This window comes from Anabrus simplex, chromosome 2, assembly GCF_040414725.1.
Source record: "Anabrus simplex isolate iqAnaSimp1 chromosome 2, ASM4041472v1, whole genome shotgun sequence".
Classification (NCBI taxonomy): Eukaryota; Metazoa; Arthropoda; class Insecta; order Orthoptera; family Tettigoniidae; genus Anabrus; species Anabrus simplex.
Window position 1 is genome coordinate 908,215,524 of NC_090266.1, and position 22,241 is coordinate 908,237,764.

Here is a 22,241-nt window from a genome sequence, read left to right on the forward strand (position 1 = left end):
AGCAGAGACACAGGGCTTGACATTAAGACGTCACTAAAATAAACGTGAGCATTTAATTAATAACCCTGTAGTAGTATTTTTGATCCCGGGACCTTGAGTCGAAAATTGGGCTGTAAAGTGTGTGTTTGAATCAGAATAGCAATGATAAGGACAAGTTTAAGGTGTCCACCTTTTCAATACAAAAACAGTTTGTTACTCTAATTAAAACACAACACTTATTTTGAAACCGGTTTCGACACTGGGCAAGTGTCATCATCAGCCAATATTGTAAATAGGATCAAAGAACATGTCATACAAGAAATCATTACACATACATTATAAAACAGACACTACTGATCAAGAAAATAATGCAGAATGATAGAGTTAAAAATATGAGTCTAATATTTCTGACAAGATGAATCTTGAGAGTCTTGTGCAATCTTAAATGAGAATGATGAACACGTATAATGTTAAAAAATTTGTTGATCCACTATATTTCTGGTAATTAAAACTCTTGAGAGACTTGTTAATAGCAACAAGCGCACTATAGATACACGGTCTTGATTGTAGATAAAATCTTTAAAACTTGGAAGGACACTTTGACAGGTCCATCTACAAAGAAATATCGTAGATCGCTTAAGAGCAACGCAACTAAAATTTGTGAACTGAATCTGATTGCGCTAAGTTTGTGTTGTACTGTGTTGCAAGAGGTGGAGATCAATACAAATAAGGGCCACTAGTTGGAAGTGCGACCAATGTTTCTCAGTCCATTGCAGATCCTGAAGCGTAAAGAAGAGGAAAATGGGCTAATTGGAAGTGCAAGATATATGTGGAAAGCTCTAGAGTGAAAGGAAAGATGATGATAATGTGCAGTTTGCAACTCACCTTGCGCAGCCTGCTGCAGGGCTCGAGCATGTGTAGACTTACTAACGGGTCTAACAGTGTGTGTTGTGTCCCATAGACCAAAGAGATTCCAGTGCCAGGAAATATGGTGTTTCATCCTAGGAGTTCCGGTTCGGACCTGGTCATCAAAGCAATCGACATGGAAGCTATGAAGCAGTCGACTGAGCTATGGGTGCCCCGTAGCTACACGAGGTGTCCTGAGGATGAGGCTGAGTACGCTTATTGTACTAGCACGACTCGTATTACAACACAATATCCATTTAAAGTTCTTAAATTTGTAAATAATAATTGATAGGGCTTCTTTCATATCTAAAGGTCGTAATTAATGGCACAGTGCTCAGTTAGTAACAAGTCTGAGTGAATTAGATTTTTGTAAATACTGTAGATTTGATTTTTATTTTATTCTTCATCTTTCATTTCGAAATTTCCTTCAGTTTGTTTTTTAGTTTCATTTTTACATGGTTTGACAGAGTAGAATGGTTAGTGCCAGTAGTGTCCATTGGAACGTTTTTGTTATGTTGATGGGTACTCAACCAGGTGTACCATCATGCATGCAAGTAGTATTTTGATGTAGTTTAGTCGTCAGATGGAAGGAGTGCTGGAGTTAGCCATCGTAAGTTTCAAACCATGTCCTCCCATGTAGCTAGGCGAGAGATGGAGAATTTTAATTTGTTCTAAATGAAATAAATGGCTGCGAGTTGAAAAGGTAGTAATGTCATCCTAAGAACTTAGTAGAAACTTTGATGGGAGTATTTTTAATCGACAATTACTTGGTAGTGAATTTTTGTGTCAATGCACAGGGAGAAATGTAATATACGGATAGAGTACAGATTGGAAGCCAGGACTCGGAGTTGGAAAGATTGAACACCCGCTATGAAATTGAATATGACATGAAATGCCTCTGTGAACTAGTATATTAAAGGGCTATGTATGAGTTTATAAGCAACGATAATATGAAAGCCGTGAAGGCAGATTAAAGATATATTTGAGAGGGAAGTTATGCACCCGAGTTAAGATGTGTTTCGGCTGACCGACTTAAGCAGCCATATATTTGTGTGATAGGGGCACGCCCACCAGGGGGACCCCTGTACAAGGAAGAGTGAGCAATAACTTTTTGCGAGGCAAAACATAGCCAAGGTTATAGACAGTTGGTCCCGTTTTCAAGACATGTGATTTATGTGTTGTGTGACTCATTAAGAAGGTTACCATGTCTTTAAAGTACTTTGATCACAGATAGACTCAATTAGCTAGTGTAATGCAACCATTTTTGACTGAATATGATAGTTAGGGTTTTCAGTGCCCATCTGCGGAGTCCAGTGATCACTTGTTCAAACTTCACACTGTGGAGATCTGTGTTCATTTGTATCTATTGTATTATGTATTGTTTCACTGTGGTGAGTGCATTTTATTTTAATTTGTCAACACAGGTTCCAATCGTGGGGTTGATTGTGTGTATGCTGGGTTCTATTCCAAACCAGAGTATTTTGTGTTGAAATATCCTGTGTGTTTAGTATGTGTTATTTTACATCGGTCTATTCCTTTTCTTGTACTAGATCTAGGATAGGCTATACTCAGACTTGTGTGCAAGTTATGTAAATATACCCCACAGTTAATGGGGATAGTTTGAGTGATTTTATTTGTTTATTATTCTGTATATGCAAGGTCATGATCAAATTTTATATCGATGGCACTTAATACCATCCTCAAAACAACTGAAACAATATTCAACATGTTAACTGCAAAATTTGTAATTATTCATGTATATTCAATATTGTTATTTTGCATCAGATTCTGCAATCATCAGGAGGATAAAACCTTTGATATTATTATCTTAAAATTGTGTTCTCATTCGATTTTCGTTATGTGACACCCGTATTCTCCTACCATTTATGCCGTTAAGTTATTCTTATATATTTATGATGCCTACTTGATTTATACCCAGTTAAAGACCCTGTAGATTCATCGCCGGAGAACCATTGCGTAGGGGGCGGGTGCAATATGTACTGCTTGTTAAAAGTTTTTCCTTAAAAAACATGATGAAAATTTTAAATATGAGGTGATGGTTGTTAAAACAGCTTTTGAGCAAGAGGCCTTTTTTGCTGTGATATTCTTGTTGTCCCCTGATGCAGTTCAACTGATATCTGTACACTGTTGAATTACAGCAATTATTGTGACATATGCAAGTAATAAAATGGTCCGTTATTGGACATTATAAATTTTCCCGCTAACTCATTCCTGGTTGCCAGCATTTTACCTCAGTGTGCTAAGTTGGGCTCATCAGTTGGTAAATAGCGCACCCGCCTAGACACATGGCTAGTGCACACCGTGGAGGCTACTGCGTAAGCTAATTGGAACCACCAGCAGTGCCAATGCACTATGAGACACCTTTTCTCATTACCAAAAATTGATGCCTGCCTGGCCATCAGATGATATAGATGTTGATTCCCATACAGAACCTGAAATATTTGTCCCGAATGAGTAAATTTATAATACCAATATTTATACTGGTATTATAAATTTATATTTCAGGTAAGTTTTGATGAATGAAATTAACTTACATTATGTGGCCCACTTGTATTATCCGTGTTCTCTGACTATAGAGTCCAGCTCTTGACTGACGTGCTCCCACAGTCGAAACGTACGACGTACCTCTTCCTAACAACACATCGCCACTAGTAATGCCAAATATTTATGCCAATATTAAATTGGTATTATAAATTTACTCATTCCGGACAAATATTTCAGGTTCCCTATGGGAATGAACATCTACTGTATATCACATATGCAAGTTCTTATTGAAGTTGAACTGTCAGTTTTCTACTCGGTAAAGTGGATAATAAAAATCAAACTAAGAATTAAGAAATGGTGACTAACAGGAAAACATTTCAGGTAAGTTTTGATGAACGAAATTAACTTATGTTACATGGCCCACTTGTATTATCCGTATTCTCTGACTATGGAGTCCAGCTCTCGACTGACGTACTCCCACAGCCGAAACGTATGACGTACCTCTTCCTAACAACACGTCACCACTAGTAACGCCAAACATCTTTACGTTATATAGATTTCCTGACATAACAGGGCGGGCCTTTATTTCTACAATTTGCTTTGCATTGCACCAACACAGATAAGTCTTACGGCGACGATAGGATAGGAAAGGCCCAGATATGGGGGGAAAAAGTGGCCGTGGCCTCAATTAAGGTACAGCCCCAGCATTTGCCTGGTGTGAAAATTGGAAACCACGGAAAGCCATCTTCAGGGCTGCTGGCAGTGGGGAGCCCGGGCTTTTAGAGCTCGACTTTTAGCCCGCTGTCACACAGGGCATCGAACGATCAAGAGCGACCAACTGGCATCGAGTACTAACGACTAAATTCATTTACCTTGTCACACTGCTCATCGATCGAGAGGGATCGACTGCACGGAAACAGCTGATACTCCCGCCCAGTACCGTACAGGCTACAGATGTATTCATATTCATGAGAGAAAAAGAATGTGTTGTGAAAGCGATAATTCGGGTGGAAATATGATTCTAACCTATGAATATATTAGGAGAAAGGAAAGAACCAGACGATCGCAGTGAACAAGGTAAAGAGCCATGGAGAATTCCACCAAAGTGTGCCTTCGTTGCGGAATGACGAAGAAAAATTCAGGAACTAGTACCGAATGCCCATCAATAATTACGGTATAAGGAATTAGAGGAAAAAAATGAAGTCAATAATAAACATCAGGCAAACAAATTACAGGAAAAGTATAAGTTCTGAGGAGAGGCTGACACTATCGTTAAATTCAATATTCACAACGATTTTTTTAGGTTTAAAGTCAAAAGTGATGTTCACCTTCGAAACAACTACTGTATGTCCGTGGCAAAATATATCAAATAAAAGATTAGTGGCATTCTGCAGGATTCTAATAAAGTATTGATAAAAAGGACTGAAAACTGTTATGTACATCAATTTGAATTCATAATTTGAAGGTGCTACCATCAACAGTGGAAATATATTTATTTAGGCCTACAGGTTTCTGGACATCGGTGACTCATACAGATTTAGGATTGCTCACAATACATCAGTGGATTTGTTCCTATTATATATGATGCCATTCATAGAGCACTACAGCCAGAATTCTTAACAGGGTGAAAATTCCAACAAAAGCCTCACAAAAGTGGCTCATTGTATTTCAAATATTAAGACTAATACCATTTATGCTTATTTGTTTTAATGATGCTGGATCCTGGGGCATAATTACTGTCTTTTCAAATGATATTTTGAGGTGTTTATTAGATGGAGGTTAACAGCTTTTTTTTTTTTTTTTTCATACCACTTGGTGAGATCCCACCTACCAAAATAATAGACATATCAAGAAATGCTCCCAGTCAAAATTTACATTACCTAATGTAGAAATAGTGTGTCAAGTTTCATTACAATCCTGTAAATAATTTTGAAAGAAAGAAAAATGCACATATGCTCAGAATATTGTGAAAATGATAAAAGCAATGGAGTTCCTTACACTGTTTCTCTCCCTCATGATCCTCTGCAAATCTCTTGTCGCCTCTCCTCTTCTTTGTTATTGTGCCATGTTCAGAATAGTATCATATTGCTTTCATGACAAGCATGTTGCTGAATTTCTGTAGGTCTACTGTGTTTTGTGCAAAGAATCCAGGTCCATATCCAAACTTTGCAAGAATGACAATCCTGTCTTAATTTATATCATTGAAGACTACAGCAGCTTTGAAAGCAGCTAATTTTACCAAATGGCTGTGAAGAAAGGTTGTCTATGGACATCTCTTCCAAAGTAAATTCTCTTTAGGATTCTGTGTATTAACATATGTGTACATTTCTTGAGGAGTTCAGGTGAGGCTAGTGCTCTGTACACTAGCTTAATAACTATAGGAAAAGCTTCTGGAATATTGTTCTAATAAGTACGTTGGCAGTGTAATAGACTGATACTTGTCAAAACTACATGTAAATTACACACAAGGTCTTGTTTATTACCCTCATCACTAAGCATAAAGGACTGTCTCCCCAAACTTTGCACTGGCAAGCTGATCTAATTGCTCAATTGGCAATAATAAGCCAATTAATATAAATCCTGCACTTCCATCCAAGTTACTGGTAAACTCCTTGGTACAGAGTAACAACTTTTTCCACAAAGGTCTGGTAGGACTCTCTTTCTTACCTCAATGTTGATTTTGCCTTTCTGTGTATTGTTCATATGTAACTTCTTTACTGATATGAACATGACCAAGCCTATCTATCCATCCTGAAATACTTTCCTTATGAATCAGTTCAAGGAAAATGAAAACTTTGCCTTCAATTTCACCAAAAATGAGAACCAACCACTGCAAAAAATAATAGGTGCTAATAACAAGCACCTTGCCTTCTATTTTTAGAAGTGAAGAGTATGCCTTTCTAACAACTAAATAGACTACTATTGCCGTCTACAGTAAAATGTTATTTAGGCCTCAGGTGATAAATGATTTAATTTTGCTATATCTTACATTGCCTGTCAAAACTGTTTGTAAATACCAATTATATAAATGAATGTTTGACAGAGTAGGGTGTATGGGCCTTGTAAGATCTTGGATTGACTTACAGGGTAATTAATCTACTCAACCTTTTATTACAAGCATGTAACTGTCATATGAATATATTTTTTATAAATAATGTACATATTCTGCCATCATATCCCCTTAATATCACATCACACAAAATACAGTTTTTTATGTTGTAGATTAAAATCTACAAAACTTTGGTGGAAACATCTGTCAAAATAGTTACAAATGAATTTTTCATCTTTGTTTTTCATTGTTTATATGGATCTACAGCACAAGAAATAAAATAATCAGTCTACCTTGATGCCCTCTGTAGGCCTATATGTTATTAATAAATTATAAGTACAGTAACAGACATGAAAGTAGTGATCGCTGGTGCAGACAGGTACAATGGCAGGAGAGTACTTGGAATGAGGAGATAAAGGCTACCTAAGTTACAAAGTTATAAGGTGGCAGGGAGGGATTCTGTCAGGTATAACTGTAGTAAGAATTTTGTCCTATGCAAACAACTTGGTCTATTGAAACTGTGCAATCTAATATTAATGGATCTACAGCACAAGAAATAAAATAAGCAGTCTACCTTGATGCCCTCTGTAGGCCTATATGTTATTAATAAATTATAAGTACGGTAACAGACATGAAAGTAGTGATTGCTGGTGCAGACAGGTACTATGGCAGGAGAGTACTTGGAATGAGGAGATAAAATAGAACTGAATGTCAGGTTGAGAATACAAAACTGGAACAGGTAGATAATTTCAAATAGGTATTTAGGATGTGTATTCTCGCAGGATGGCAGTATAGCAAGCAACATTGAACACAGATGCATTAAACCCAATGCAATGAGCTTGCAGTTGTGATCAACAGTATTCTGTAAGAAGGCAGTCAGCTCCTGGACAAAACTACTAATGTCTTTACACTGGTCTGGTTTCAGACCACCTGTGCTGTACAAACCTAGTGCAATGAGTTTGCAGTTGCGATCAACAGTATACCGTAAGAAGGAAGTCTCAATACGCTGGTCTGGTTTCAGACCACCTGTGCTGTACAAACCTAGTGCAATGAGTTTCCAGTTGTGATCAACAGTATACCGTAAGAAGGAAGTCAGCTCTTGGACAGAACTATCAATACGCTGGTCTGGTTTCAGACCACCTGTGCTTTACAACTGCTTACTACATACACACAGAAAGGACCTACTACATGTATTTCAAAAACTCCTTTCCTTGTAAACCATACCTGTTCTACCACATAAAATATACAAATTAAGATGTTGTAATAATGCTAATAATTAATAAAAATTGGAGTTAAGGTTCTTTCCCATCAGGTCCTAATACACATAACTCACTGAGTATTCCAATAAATATTGATAGATAAGTATAAAAAAAATGATTTTATTTAAAAAGTAGAACATTTCTCAAGAACATAAATTTTATTAGATTCTTTCTTGGTCTAACACTGTATACAACAGTTTCTGAATTTTAACTTTGAAAACCCTTCGACCTAGTTCACTCATTCTTTCCATGTCATCATGAAGACACTAAAAATAACATTGATTATATTTTCTTTTCAGTTTTCAGTATCTTTTCTAAATATTCACTTAACACATCACTGTCACATTTCTGTTTCTTTTATTTTTAACTGCTGGCAAAGCTGTTTGTAGAAGCAGAAACCACTGGACTGGAAGTTGAAGTCCCTTCAGTAATTTCTGAACTGTAGGAGTTAAACCCCTCCAACACAAATTATTTCTGCTTCCTCCTCCTATATTTCAGCTTGGTGAAAAGGCTCTCATACACCAGGTGCCACTTCCATAGATGTGTTTGTTATAGAACTGAAAAAAATAAACAACATATTAATGCAATTCTTCTAAATTGGAGCTACATTTTAGTCTGGACACAAGCCTTCTGTTTAAGAAATTGTTACTTTCAATAATTATTTTAGTAAGATGATTGCTAGGTTAGATTATATTATATTACTTTCAGTTATATCTGATAAATTAATGAACAGATGGGTGGAACTTATGGCCTACAGACTGAATCTTCCCCTCACTCTTTCACAACTAGAACACTGGTCTGTAATGTAGGCCTACTTTTAAAAATAAATATTACAGAACTGTACCTTCTTCCAGAAAGTTGAGGGCATTGAAGTAGACCCATTTTATGTTTTCTGTACAGCAGAACCTGGGAGGAGAGGGAGGATGTTATCTCTCCAAGTTCGATATCCAGCCCTCAGAATTTGCCATGTTCTGGCAACATTTTCCTGAAACAATGAATCAGAATATTGTGACAAAGAAAATATACATGTAGTAGGCCTACTTATGGCATAGGCCTACACTTATTTGTCATTAAAGCAAACAATGGTATTCATTTCATTAGGTACGAGATGGAGGTTAGGAAAGCACTGCTTATGTTTTCCAAACATTTCTTCAATTAAGTTACAAGAATGATAATTACTACTTCTCCTAGTGTAACTCATTTTACCACTCTATTCCGTATAATATACTTTATCAATAAATAATCTAAGATAACACTATTCATAAGATAATCGTAATAAATCTAATAATTACTTACCAGTTTTTGTCCCAATTCTCCACACTATAGAATGCCATACAAAATTCACGGTCTCCCTATTACTATATCCAGGGAGTCTAGGATTATACACCACTTTGTTTTCATACACTAAGCAAATTAATGTTTCGATTTCATCAACAGATGACTATGTTGCGTCCGCCATTATCGAACGACTGCGACTGAAAAACGGACACGTTTGTTTTTACAAACCAGTCGATCTTCATCGCTCGTAGTTGATCGCTGACGATCGATGCTGTGTGACTGGTGCCACTGCCCTCTGTAGGTTTGTTTTCTTAGTCGGTCGATCGCAGTCGTTCGATCGAGCCTGTGTGACAGCCCCCTTAGAGTCCTTAGACCATGGAGGAGATATGCTTAGTGATAATTGATTTCTATTAATTGTTTATGTACCGTACATACTGTGAACATTAATATTTTAAATTTCATTTCTGTAGTGTGTTTCACGCCACGCAGGGCACAAACGTGAAAACTTACAGGAAATGATGCTTTAAATTTATCTTTCCTGACGCCCGCTTGTCCACTCCGCTGTTGAGTAACGCAATGCATACTACTGTATTGCTCGCCAACTGCACATCACATGTAAACAGCTGATACTGTGCGGTCCATAGTCAAGCGCTCATGCCTGTAATCCGTTCACTAGTAGATAGTCTGATCATTTCTGCGTAACCCATGCATTTTTCTTGGGAATTGTTAGTGCTAATACTAAAATTCTTCACCGCTAACGTTCTATTGCGATTTCAGTGCACAACAACACAGGACATAAGAGAGATGAACCAGTTATGCCTGGCGATTATCAAAACAGTTCAAGGAAAAATGGATGACAGATCCTCTCTTGTTGGGTTTATTATTGTTACGAGCTCCCAATCTCAACATTTTTCTTACCTTAAGCATACTTCTCCGCTCCGTTCTGCTACACATTATACTGCTCTGCCTGCTTGCTAGTTTGCCTCATTACTGCTTGCGCTGTCGTTTCTCCCCACGCCACCACCTGACGTCACCTCTCTCCAGCATTTTCTAGACTTGCCTTCCCTGGCGTATATATACTCGCCGCTTTCCTTCGACCAGCGATCAGGTGTGTTTCGTGTTTTGTAATAGGCAATGGGAGCTCCTGCATTCCGCACGGCTGGACCATGTGCTGTTAACCTTCTTCTTCTTCTTCTTCTTCTTCTCCTCCTCCTCCTCCTCCTCCTTCCTCTTCAGACCGGGTGAGCAGACTAGTATTTTACATTATGTTTTCAATACTTGCATTTTCCTTGCCTTGAGAGGCTTTACTCCTATTTGATTCTGAACTCTAGTCCCTTCAGGACTCAACGTCTAAATACTATTATGGTGCACAAATTTTCATTCTGAGACTTTTTCTCCGAGTGTGTAAGAAGGGAGTGGTGGACTGCCAACCTTATCCGTGACTTTGAACTTTGCGTGTGGTGTAATCAACGTTATTATTTCCTGGGACTATGCTTGTTGCTTGCTTGTTGTTTTAAGGGGCCTAACATCGAAGGTCATCGGCCCCTGGGACTATGCAGCCTGATCCCTACTTATATTCTCATCCTCCTTGTTTCGCTTCCTAACATATTTTTCTCTTTCTCGTGTTTTCCCTTGTCCTTTCCCCTTTTCTTTCTTTCTACCTTTTGTTATGAAGATTTTAAAACTAATCACTGTGAAATTGTGGTCTGCGAATCGAATAGTGTATTTTCTCTGGTCTTTGAAATGTTCTGTCATCTTTCTTATTTGAAGCAAGCCTGGTTGACCTTTGGGGATTAGACATTGTTTTTACTTGTACTTATATTAATTTCCGGAATGTTCCATTCTATTTGTGAAAGATTGAGTAGGCCTTTTCAAAGTTTTGGTACTTTAGTGTGGATGACTCCAATTTATGTAAAAACCTGTCCAAATCTAGTCCTTGGAAATTTAACTGGATAACCATTATTATAACTATTTTCAGTACCTGTGTAAGCCAAAGATATCTATTTTTACTCATTGTTGTATATGCTTCTTGTTTCCATTCTGTTGTCGTTACAATATATCTGTTATTGAAACCTGTTATTTTGGGAGTTCTTATTTTTTCATTCCATCTCATTATACTACGTGTACCTACTACGGAAATCCTCTGGGAAAATACGGGCCCAAATATTATTTGTACGCTACTCAGTTGAGGTCTTGCTATCTTACCTTTACTGCTCATGATTGTTCGGTCTCGATAATTTGACGCCACAAATATCTTATACCACGCTTCCCTGCGCTCTGCTTGTTGTGTGGCACTATTTACATGCTTTAGTGTATGTCATCATTTCCCTTTTTTCGTAGGAATAGCTATTTGTTTTCGACATAATAAACACAAAGATCGCCACATTATGCACATAAATTTCCTGTACCTTATTTTCAGACACCCCTTATAGGCCATTAATACAAACAATATCCTGATACAACTGAAACTTTCCCATTGTCAGTAATCTGCCCTCTTCGAGAGAAAACTGAGACAATGGTAACTTAGACATCCTAAATAACTTAATTTGGGCTGGCCGTGGGATGACAAATTCCTTGCAAATCTGTGTTATCACTTCGGATTTCTCCTCTTGTGTAATGTGGGGCAGTGATATTTCTGTCCTCGATAGCAACAGGAAGCCCTCTATTAGAAGCATGCCCGTATAAGTTAGGCATGCACAAGTTCTATCAGATCTCTTATATTGGTCTTGGCAAAACTATATCCATTCTTGAAATTAATATCATCGTACTTAAGGGAGAATATCAGTCCTATGTCATACAGCATCTTGTCTCTCATATTTCGTGTACTAAAGCAATTTCACGTAAGAAGTCCATGTTAATGAAGATAGTTTTCAGCTAAACTACCTAAAATTAGTCCAGACTACAGCCAGATCATCTTTGGACTAACAGAAAAACAGGATATGAATAAGAAAAATGTTCATCTGCTTTTGGTCCATAGTTGGTACCGGCTTAGTCCGGACTGAACGGTTCTATGAGTAGCACCAAAACATATATTTACATGATGGCTATCTTGCCATATGCTTTTTGCAGATGCCAAGGTACTGGAATTTTGTCCCGCAGGATTTATTTCACTGGCCAATAAATCTACCACATGAGGCTGACATATTTGAGCACCTTCAAATACCACCAGACTGAGCTGGGATCGAAACCACCAAATTGGGCTCAGAAAGCCAGCACTTTAGCATCTGAGCTACTCTGTAATCAGTGACATATAAAACCAATAAACCAAACCAAGCCCCATGGTGCAACAGTTCCAAATGGCCATGGCCTACCAAGTAACTGCACCACAACCTGTAGGTCAGCAGATTACAAGATGTCGTATGGTTAGCACGGTGAATCCTCTCAGCCGTTATTCTTGGCTTTCTACACCTGGGCTGTCTTGCAATATAACAAAAATAAAAGTCCTATCTTCAAGGGAAATACATAAAGATGGTGATGGTTGCCATTCAACGAGGGGAAAACAATACCAGCCCTGCACACAAATATAAATGATCATTTGTCATACTGAAAAAAGTCTCCATTATTCACAAAACAGTCAACAACCTGGGGGCTATATCATTGATAGTTCATAAGACATTACAAATTTCAACTCTTAATTAAATGATTAACGTTGTTCTCAATTTTCTAGTGCAGTGAATGATAGCAGGAAATCCTACCTCTCCCACTTATATCTATACTTTCACAATGTATCAAGAAACTGCACCACACTGGCTTATTAACAACTCCACAAGTGCTGATAACCAGCACTGGCAACTAAATTCTGCAAGGACATGTTCAGAAATTAGGTGCAGTGGCATTATACCTGCCGGCTCCAGGGTGTAGGGGTAGCATTTCTGCCTCTAACCTGGAGGCCCCGGGTTCGATTCCTGACCAAGCGAGGGACTTTTACCTGCATCCGAGGGCTGGTTCGAGGTCTACTCAGCGTACGTGATTACAACTGAGGAGCTATCTGACGCTGAAATGGCAGCCCCAGTCTAGAAAGACAAGAATAACAGCCAAGAGGGTATGTCATGCTGACCACACAACACCTCATGATATGCAGGGCTTCAGACTGAGCAGCAGTTGCTTGACACGCCATGGATCTTTCGAGATGTTGCGCCACGGGGTTCGGGTTTTTTGGTATTGCACCTTGACAACTGTGCAATCTATTACTGCCGGAATGAGTAGCTCAGGCAGTTGAAGCGCTGGCCTCCTGCCCCAACTTGGCAGGTTTGATTCCGGCTCAGTTTGGTGGTATTTGAAGGTGCTCATATATGTCAGCCTCACGTCGGTAGATTTAGTGGTACATAAAAGAACTCCTGCAGGGCTAAATTCCGGCACCTCAATGTCTCCAAAACTGTCAAAGTAGTTAGTGGTATGTATTATTATTATTATTATTATTATTATTATTATTATATACATGTCTTTGGCCCTCTAAGGAGCATGGAGACCCATTATTTAGCATTGGTGGTGTTGATCTTCTTGTTCTTCTTATCTTCCCAAAACTTTCTCATCCTTTCACTATGGGCTTTTCATCTTTGTGTCCAAACGTTTTTTATTTTCAAAGTTCTTGCCATCGGTTTCTTGGGCGCAAACTTGTGGGTGTTGATCTTTTGTCTATATAAAGTCCTTGTGGTTTTCAATGGGTCAATGTAACAATGTCACAATACAATCTACCATTCAAGAGACTAACCACGCCTAGTATAATAACGACAAACCATTTGACAAAATCACTACTACTACTGCCCTACACTAGGAATAAATTTTGCCATCTTTTTTCACAACATAAACCGGTCAAAGAGAGCAATGCATTATTTTACTCAAAACTGTTGAAATACAATTTGCCTGAAACAACTGAATCTGGCTTCTTCTTTGTGGACTGTATCGATTTATCTCTCGATCAAAATAAATATATATATTTGTCAATTTACCATATAATTAACTACACTAAATAGATGGATTATACAGAATATTAAATTTCTAATTCATTTCAATGTTAACAACATCAAACACAACACCAACCAATTGGCAACAGTGCTAGTAGTTTAATTTCGCACCAATCCAAGAAAGGTTTTAGCGATAACAGAATTAAAAAGGGTACAAAGCAACCGTGACATTAATTTGGGTTCAGTACCAGCATTTGCCTAGTGTGAAATTGAAAACCACGGGGAAGAAATCTTCAGTTTTGCTGAAAGTGGGGTCTGGACCCTGTTTCATAAAACATCTTTCACTAATATTAACTAATAACATTAGTAATTAGAAATGTTTAGTAGATATGCCGAATAATATTAGTAAATTGTTTCACAGACAACATGACTAATAAAAGTTACTCATATTATTGGGATTATTTCCATTAATGTATTTTGACTCATAACCCAAATTATTAGTGAAACCAGAGTGAGTGGTATTTTAATATTCTGGTATAAAATCGAGATGATCAGTGAAATGGTTGACTCTGAACATATAGTGATGAGGGACAAGTGTAGGTATTCACCATTTAATAAATGTTAGGCCAAAAACAGCCTGTACAGGTAAGTAACAACATATGAATACAATGAGCGATTTAGGTTAAAATACAGAACTTTTGAGTATTTGCTTGTTAGGATTGGTTAATAGAATGTTCCACTGCAAGGAATGAAGTATAACCTCAAAATAGCAGTTTCACATTGCATTCCACGGGTTGGTAGTGATACACAGTATCACTGTTTTCCTAGTGCAGTTCTGCTCGGAGACACAAGCTATCCTTTAAAACCAACATGGTGGTGCTGATGACTGTTGTTTTAAGAGGAAGTACAACTAGGCAACCATCCTCTAATAACACAAATCAAATATAAAAACAGAAGGGATCTGAAACTTCGAAAAATGAAGGTATCTGCCAAAGAAAGAGAGGGGCCACGAAAGGCATGAAAATGAAAGACTCTCTAAGCCTTTCAAACTAATACCATTGGGATCGGAAGAGAACAAGAGCTGAACAAGGGAGGTTGGATAGGATAGATGAAAGTGAGGAGCCTGGCCAAAAATAAGTGGAAGCAATGCCAGGACACAGCTCGGGGCCCCATGGATGCCATTCCATGCTCACAAGTTGAGAGCCCCTGGTGCCCCTCTTAGTTGCCTCTTACGACAGGAAGGGGATGCGATGGGTGTTATTCTACCGCCCCCACCCACAGTGGGTAGTAAACGAAGATTTTGCTAGTTCATCTCAAAAGAGATTCTTAACAGCACACAAAATAAAAAAGTAAACAAAGGAGGGTTATAGTGTGCAAAAGGCTGTGAATATTTTATGCTTTTAACTCAATCACTTTTCGCGCAAAGAAACTTTCTTCTCTCTATTTATTTTCAATTCTTTCTCCTAAATATTAAAGTCACAACAGCGAATTTTTTTTTTGCTTTACATCGCACCAACACAGATAGGTCTTATGGCGACGATGGGACAGTAAAGGCCTAGGAGTGGGAAGGAAGCGGCCGTGGCCTTAATTAAGGTAATGCCCCAGCATTTGGCTGGTGTGCAAATGGGAAACCACGGAAAACCATCTTCAGGCCTGCCGACAGTGGGGTTTGAACCCACTATCTCCCGGATGCAAGCTCACAGCTGCACGACCAACTCGCCCAGTAACGAAAATATGAAGTGACCTATCAAACCTGTGGATTAATAGCCGGTTGTAGTCCAGCACTAGCCTACTGCTAGGAACAAACACAAATCAAGAACATATGCAACAAACAGATTCTAACCTACATTTGTATCAAGAAAATGTCCAACTCACTGGCTGAATGGTCAGCATTGAGGCCTTTGGTCCAGAGAGTCCCGGGTTTGATTCCCGGCTGGGTCGGGGATTTTAATCGTGTTTGATTAATTCTTCTGGCTTGGGGACTGAGGGTTTGTGTTTGTTTCAACACTTTCCTCTTCAAATTTGGACAACACACTAGACTACCAACTACAACAGAAATATGCAATAGTGATTACATCCTTCCATATACGGTTGGTATCAGGAAGTGCACCCGACCGCAAAACAGGGCCAAATCTACATGTGCAACACAGTTCACACCCGCGACCCTACAGGTGTGGGAAAAGCGGTTAGAAGAAGACGATGTGTATCAATATTGTATAATATTGTATTATAGGAAAAATTTTCTTCTCTTGTTATTTTAATATTTAGTGCTTGACAATAATGTATTTTAGTGTACCATTTGCCACCGAGGTAGACACCTCATTTGCAAATAAAGAGATTTTGATTTGATTTGAAGAACATATGCAACAAACAGATTCTAACCTACATTTCTATCAGCTGACTAATGAACTAATATTACGAGTAAAGATATATTTTTTAATTATGTGTAAATCTTTATGAAACAAAATTTGGTTAACTACTAATTATTTTTGTAAGTTCTAATATAATTAGGTAATATTACCATCTTACCATCTTCCAAATGCATGCTAACAGTTACAGAACCTGAACTGGCCACCATTTTTAAAAGGAAGAAAAGTGACACTGAGTGAGCTAAATTAAATCCTGATCCGACTTCTACGCCATATGATGAAGGTCTATGAACAAATTCTCGACAAACAGATTTCCAAATTGTCAAAATCACCAAGACACAAGTTGGATTTGCGACAAATATTGCTGCAATGCTCCTAGCTGAGAAACACTGTGGGAAGAACAAGTCACCTGGGCCATGAAATCCCTATGACCTGATCAGGCTAGCAGTTTGATAACAGTGTCCCAGCGTACAATGTCAGTTGGGTGCAGCTGCTTTATTCACAGCCAAGAAACTAGTCCAAGCAGCTGCACGAGCGTCCAGTAACTTCCACGGTTCAATCGGCATCCACCAAGGCTCACCTCTATTGCCATTTGTGTTCAACATTGTGAAAAGGCAGTTTTATGATAGACCTGCACCAGGTGATACCCACGACCCTTCTCAACACTTGACTATGTCATGCTAGCTGCCAAGTCCAAGCTTCTTCTCCAACATCAAACTCAAAGAATGCATAAGTTACCTGTACAGTATGGCCTGCACTCAACAAAAAGAAAATGAATATACAATATTAAATCCACAATCAAAACAACACCAATCAATGAGAAGGCCCTGAAGCAAATGGCGAAGTTTAAACATCTAGGATCTAACCATACTCAATTTATCAAATAGGTCGTTGCAAGAATTAACACAGTCCAGATGAAAAAGAAAACTGGTATCACAGCAATCCCTGGATGAAAGACTACCTGAAATCTAAGATCTATTGTATCACTCTTTGTCCTACCGAATTCTAAGGTACAGAATGTTTTGGACTGTAAAAATGCCCGAAAGTCGACTTGAGTCATGGAGACAAAGATACACAGACTGTCAACCATAGTCACCAGGTTGGCCTCAGTTTCCAATATAGAAGAAAACTATTTGGTCCAGCACCTATCTAGGAGAAAATGCAGGAAAACCAACTATAAAGATATGAATATATGCTGAGAATAGATCGCAACATGAACTATTCACTAGAAGCCACTAGAAAGAGACCCAAGGGGCATTATAAGTATGGTATTAATAGGCTGAAATACTATACAATAATACAAGAGAGCAAACCGGCACCACCACATGACTCATGACTGAATTAAGAGACTACAGCACCACATGACTCATGACTGAATTAAGAGACTACAGAAGAGCCACACAGCAGACCCTGCCATTATTTGGGACAAATGATAATGAATGAGAAGAACACAACAAAATCATTTGCGTAGTGATGGTATGATAGAAAACTGATAGTCTTTTTAATATAGAAAAGTATAAATAGCCCAATATAGCTAAAACACAATGAAACAAGTGAAATAGTTCCAAATTTAATAGATGACCAGCAGAGGAGACAATGCATAAGTATAAACAACTCTCTCTCTTAAAACAGATTTTACAAGATCTAAAACAGTACAAAAAGCAAAGCAAAGTCATCTCCGTACAGGCCATGAAGGCCCTTGGAGGGGTGGAAGGTAAAGGCTTCCACTATCCGTGACCTCGGCACTTTATGGGGTAGAGTGGTTAGCTCTACGCCCGGCCGCCCTTGCCCCCAGGAATTAACCTGGTACTCATTTTTGGTGTAGGCTGAGTGAACCTCAGGGCCATGTGCACCTCCGGAAGAGAAAATCTCGTTTCTTAAATTTTATGACTTCCTGGCGGGGATTCGAACCCATGTCCTTCCGAGTGAACCGAGCATGCCTTTACCACCTTGGCCAGGCAGCCCCTACTAAAACAGTACACTACCATAAAATTAAAAAACAACAACAGGTCTCAGCTACTGGGTTGCGGACTTTTGAAGTAATGGAATATATGCAGCCTGCCTACCAATTTTGTAGTTCCAATCGTCTTGCTGACTAGCTGCAAAAGCTGAGCTCTTCTGGACAGTCTGGCTCCATGGCTAAATGGTTAGCATGCTGGTCTTTGGTCACAGGGGTCCCGGGTTCGATTCCCGGCAGGGTCGGTAATTTTAACCATCATTGGTTAATTTCGCTGGCACGGGGCCTGGGTGTATGTGTTGCCTTCATAATCATTTCATCCTCATCACGACGTGCAGGTCGCCCACGGGAGTCAAATCAAAATACCTGCACCTGGCGAGCCGAACATGTCCTCGGACACTCCCAGCACTAAAAGCCATACACAATTTCATTTCTTCTGGATAGTTCCTTTGGCTAAGTTAATTGTAATAGGTAATGCTGAATCTGCCACCAGAAGTCTACAAGCCAAACATTGTGTGTGCCAAGGTTTTTGCCCGCCTTTCAAAAATAGATTACCTCGACCAGAATTGACCTATAAACTATGAATCCTGAATTGGACACTACCTTTCATCAATATAAGCAGCTATCATAAACTAATTACTATAAGATGGCACATTTTCAGACTGACATATTTTCACTATGTGATAAAAAACATATCTAGACAACTGCTCAAACATTTAATCAGATTGTCCCCACAACAAACATTCCAGTAGTGGAAATTCTAAGTTCCCATGGAGGGAATTAGATTCTTTTCCACCAATAGAGCATATCAAAAATCAGATCAAAAATTAGATGGATGGCTTTTCCGGCGTTTGCTCTATTAACCAGCGTTTCGTCTTAGGTCTGACACTAGACTCTTCAGAGTGGGATGTGTCAGACCCTACCCACTGACGCTGGGGTGTATGCAGGTGAACTTATCAGAAGCTTATTTATGAAGCACAGTCTGATAACTGCATACGGGAGATAAAACTCCACAATGGAATTAATGCCCGCCTAGCAATTCCCTCCATGGGAACTTAGAATTTCCATTTGGAATTGCTAGGCGGGCATTAATTCCATTGTGGAGTTTTATCTCCCGTATGCAGTTATCAGACTGTGCTTCATAAATAAGCTTCTGATAAGTTCACCTGCATACACCCCAACGGGTAGGGTCTGACACATCCCACTCTGAAGAGTCTAGTGTCAGACCTAAGACGAAACGCTGGTTAATAGAGCAAACGCCGGAAAAGCCATCCATCTAATTTTTGATCTGATTTTTGATATGCTCTATTGGTGGAAAAGAATCTAATTCCCTCCATGGGAACTTAGAATTTCCATTTGGAATTGCTAGGCGGGCATTAATTCCATTGTGGAGTTTTATCTCCCGTATGCAGTTATCAGACTGTGCTTCATAAATAAGCTTCTGATAAGTTCACCTGCATACACCCCAGCGTCAGTGGGTAGGGTCTGACACATCCCACTCTGAGGAGTCTAGTGTCAAACCTAAGACGAAACGCTGGTTAATAGAGCAAACGCCGGAAAAGCCATCCATCTAATTTTTGATCTGATTCCAGTAGTGGACATACATATATACATATACATACATTCTGGATGGACAATTCTTAATTTTCCCAGGAAGAAATTCTACCAGTGTCTAAACGTCTTGCAAGGAATGGCAGCCCAGTCTTCCAGCACAGCTTTGGCCAAAGCAATTGGTTATGTGCATCATTGAGGTCTGTAATGACAGTGTTCTAATTCAAACCAAAGGTTCTCTACAGAAATGAAGTAAGAGCTCCTGGCTGACCAGTCTATTTTAGTAATCGTACTCTCTACAACCCTTCTCACATAAATCTCTCTTCATGATAAGGAATACTCATATCTCATATTCTCATATCAATGAACTGATCTTTTACCATAGACAGTATGTAACTGGTAAAAATCTACTGTACTCATCTGCATTTGTATTTCCATGCAGAATTACAAAAAATCCAAGTCCATTCCATGAGAAACACCTCAATGCTGTAATGCCATCTCCTCTAAATTCTGCCAGGTTGAAGGGCTCAGATGGTAGAGCACTGGCTTGCTAGGCCCACGCTGGCCAGCTCAACCACAGCTCAGTTCAGTGGTTTTTGAAGGAGCTCAAATATGACATCCTTATGTAGGTAGATATACCAGAGGGAGTGAACAAGATTTCCTGCTCCTCGATGTCTCCAAAAACTGTATAAATCATTACCGGCAAAAACCATTATTATTAACTAAATTTCACTTTTGACACACTATATCATCATTGTGCCTGTTAAAACACTGATTTAAATTATGATGTAGGAGACAGAGTGACCCACAGCATAAATATAATTAAGAGCAAGAATTCTTTGCAATAACTCGCATAATACTGAACCTTAGATAAGACATCAAGTAGTTGCTCTGGAGCAAACACTACTTGCTCCGCTTGGGACGACTGGCTACCATGTGAGAGGAGAGCAGCGGACAGGCAGGTTGCATACCGTGGTGGTACTTACAGTAACAGCATGAATACAATGATACCATATGAACAACAACAATAGTAATAATAATTTGGAACGTGGATCATGTGGAATGAATAGGGCACAGATTATAGAGTATTGCATGGCAAGAAAATTATTCATCGACAAAGGTAAAATAGAGCCGTATGCAATATATCCTGGATAAATTCATTTTCATGATTAAATGATGTTTAGATGCACGCATTTATTGAAAGAAAATATAGGCTTGAAAGTCATGTGGTGCGAGAATAATGCGTATCCCCCACTGGCCTTCGGTGCACATTATGTCATGCAATTCTCCTCCATGCTTGCTCAGCTGTTCTTGTTCCTCAATAGCAGGGAGCAAACTGGCTCTGAGGATGCCTCGCTACGAGTTAACGCTAGCTGCCTTAGATGACAGAATCTTATCAGCCAAAGTTCTAAATCAAAATATTTCACAAGGACTTTTTTGCAGCCGCAATGGCAACATGCTGGCAGGTACCATTCACCACACCTTACGAATGCCTCCATAGTGTAACGATTAGAGTTATCAGCTGCCGTCCTCAGTGGTCCAGGTTCGATTCCCAGTGCAGTTAGATATTTAAGAATGACAGGACAGTTTGTAAAATGATACATGCACCTCACCTTCATTAGGGGTGTCCCTGAAAAGAACTGCACAACCATGAGGATAAGAGAAAACAAGTTCACTTTACCACAACCTCCCACAGACCTGCTACATGCCACAGTTGTCCATTGCACAACGGTGGCTTTAAATCACTTCAGATGGCACTTAATGATCATAGGTGAAATGGTTGGCACACCTGCCAACTTTCAAAAAGAGAAATCCAGAAGATCCTAAAGCGGAAAATTTTTTACAACGCGCGCATGCGTCGGAAAGTCTTGTGACATAGTGGAAAAGGACGGCAAAGAGAGAGAGATTACAAACAGTGCTAATACAAGTCATATACATGTAATGATCACCTTCGAAATTAAATAGCCGGCCACGTGGTGTAGGGGTAGCGTGCCTGCCTCTTACCCAGAGACCCTGGGTTCGATTCCCTGCCAGGCCAGGGATTTTTACCTGGGCCTGAGGGCTGGTTTGAGGTCCACTCAGCCTACGTGATTAGAATTGAGGAGCTATCTGATGGTGAGATAATGGCCCCAGTCTAGAAAGCCAAGAATAACGGCCGAGAGGATCCGTCGTGCTGACCACATGACAGCTCGTAATCTGCAGGCCTTCGGGCTGAGCAGTGGTCTCTTGGTAGGCCAAGGCCCTTCAAGGGCTGTAGTGCCATGGAATTGGGTTTGGTTTGGTTTGAAATTAAATTCCATTAACTTCCCTCTCTCCTAACCCGTCCTGAACCATTTCCCCTTCCCTCCCTCCCATCTCCTTCCACACTTACGTCATCCTTCCCCTCCGCATCCCTTCTCCTCTCCTGCTGATGTACGCTGCGTGACGCTCACTCTGTCTATTACACTCCTTCCAGCAGCTCGTTCCAAACAAGCGCAAGGTGAG

At 39.3% G+C, this 22,241-nt stretch overlaps 1 protein-coding gene across 8 annotated transcripts in view; it reads right to left on the reverse strand.

Moving 5' to 3' along the window:
* Positions 1–22,241, reverse strand: part of LOC136864547 (serine-rich adhesin for platelets) — a 709,539-nt gene that overhangs the window by 288,612 nt on the left and 398,686 nt on the right. The window contains exons 5-6 of one of the 8 annotated variants that reach the window (XM_068226327.1): positions 8,543–8,683; positions 7,860–8,255 (exon numbers count right to left, since the gene is read on the reverse strand). The exons of the other annotated variants lie outside the window; for them this stretch is intronic. Coding sequence (XP_068082428.1) covers positions 8,582–8,683 — 102 coding nt within the window. The 3' untranslated portion in view covers positions 7,860–8,255; positions 8,543–8,581. Of the gene's footprint in view, positions 1–7,859; positions 8,256–8,542; positions 8,684–22,241 lie in introns of those variants that run through there. 8 annotated transcript variants of the gene reach the window in all.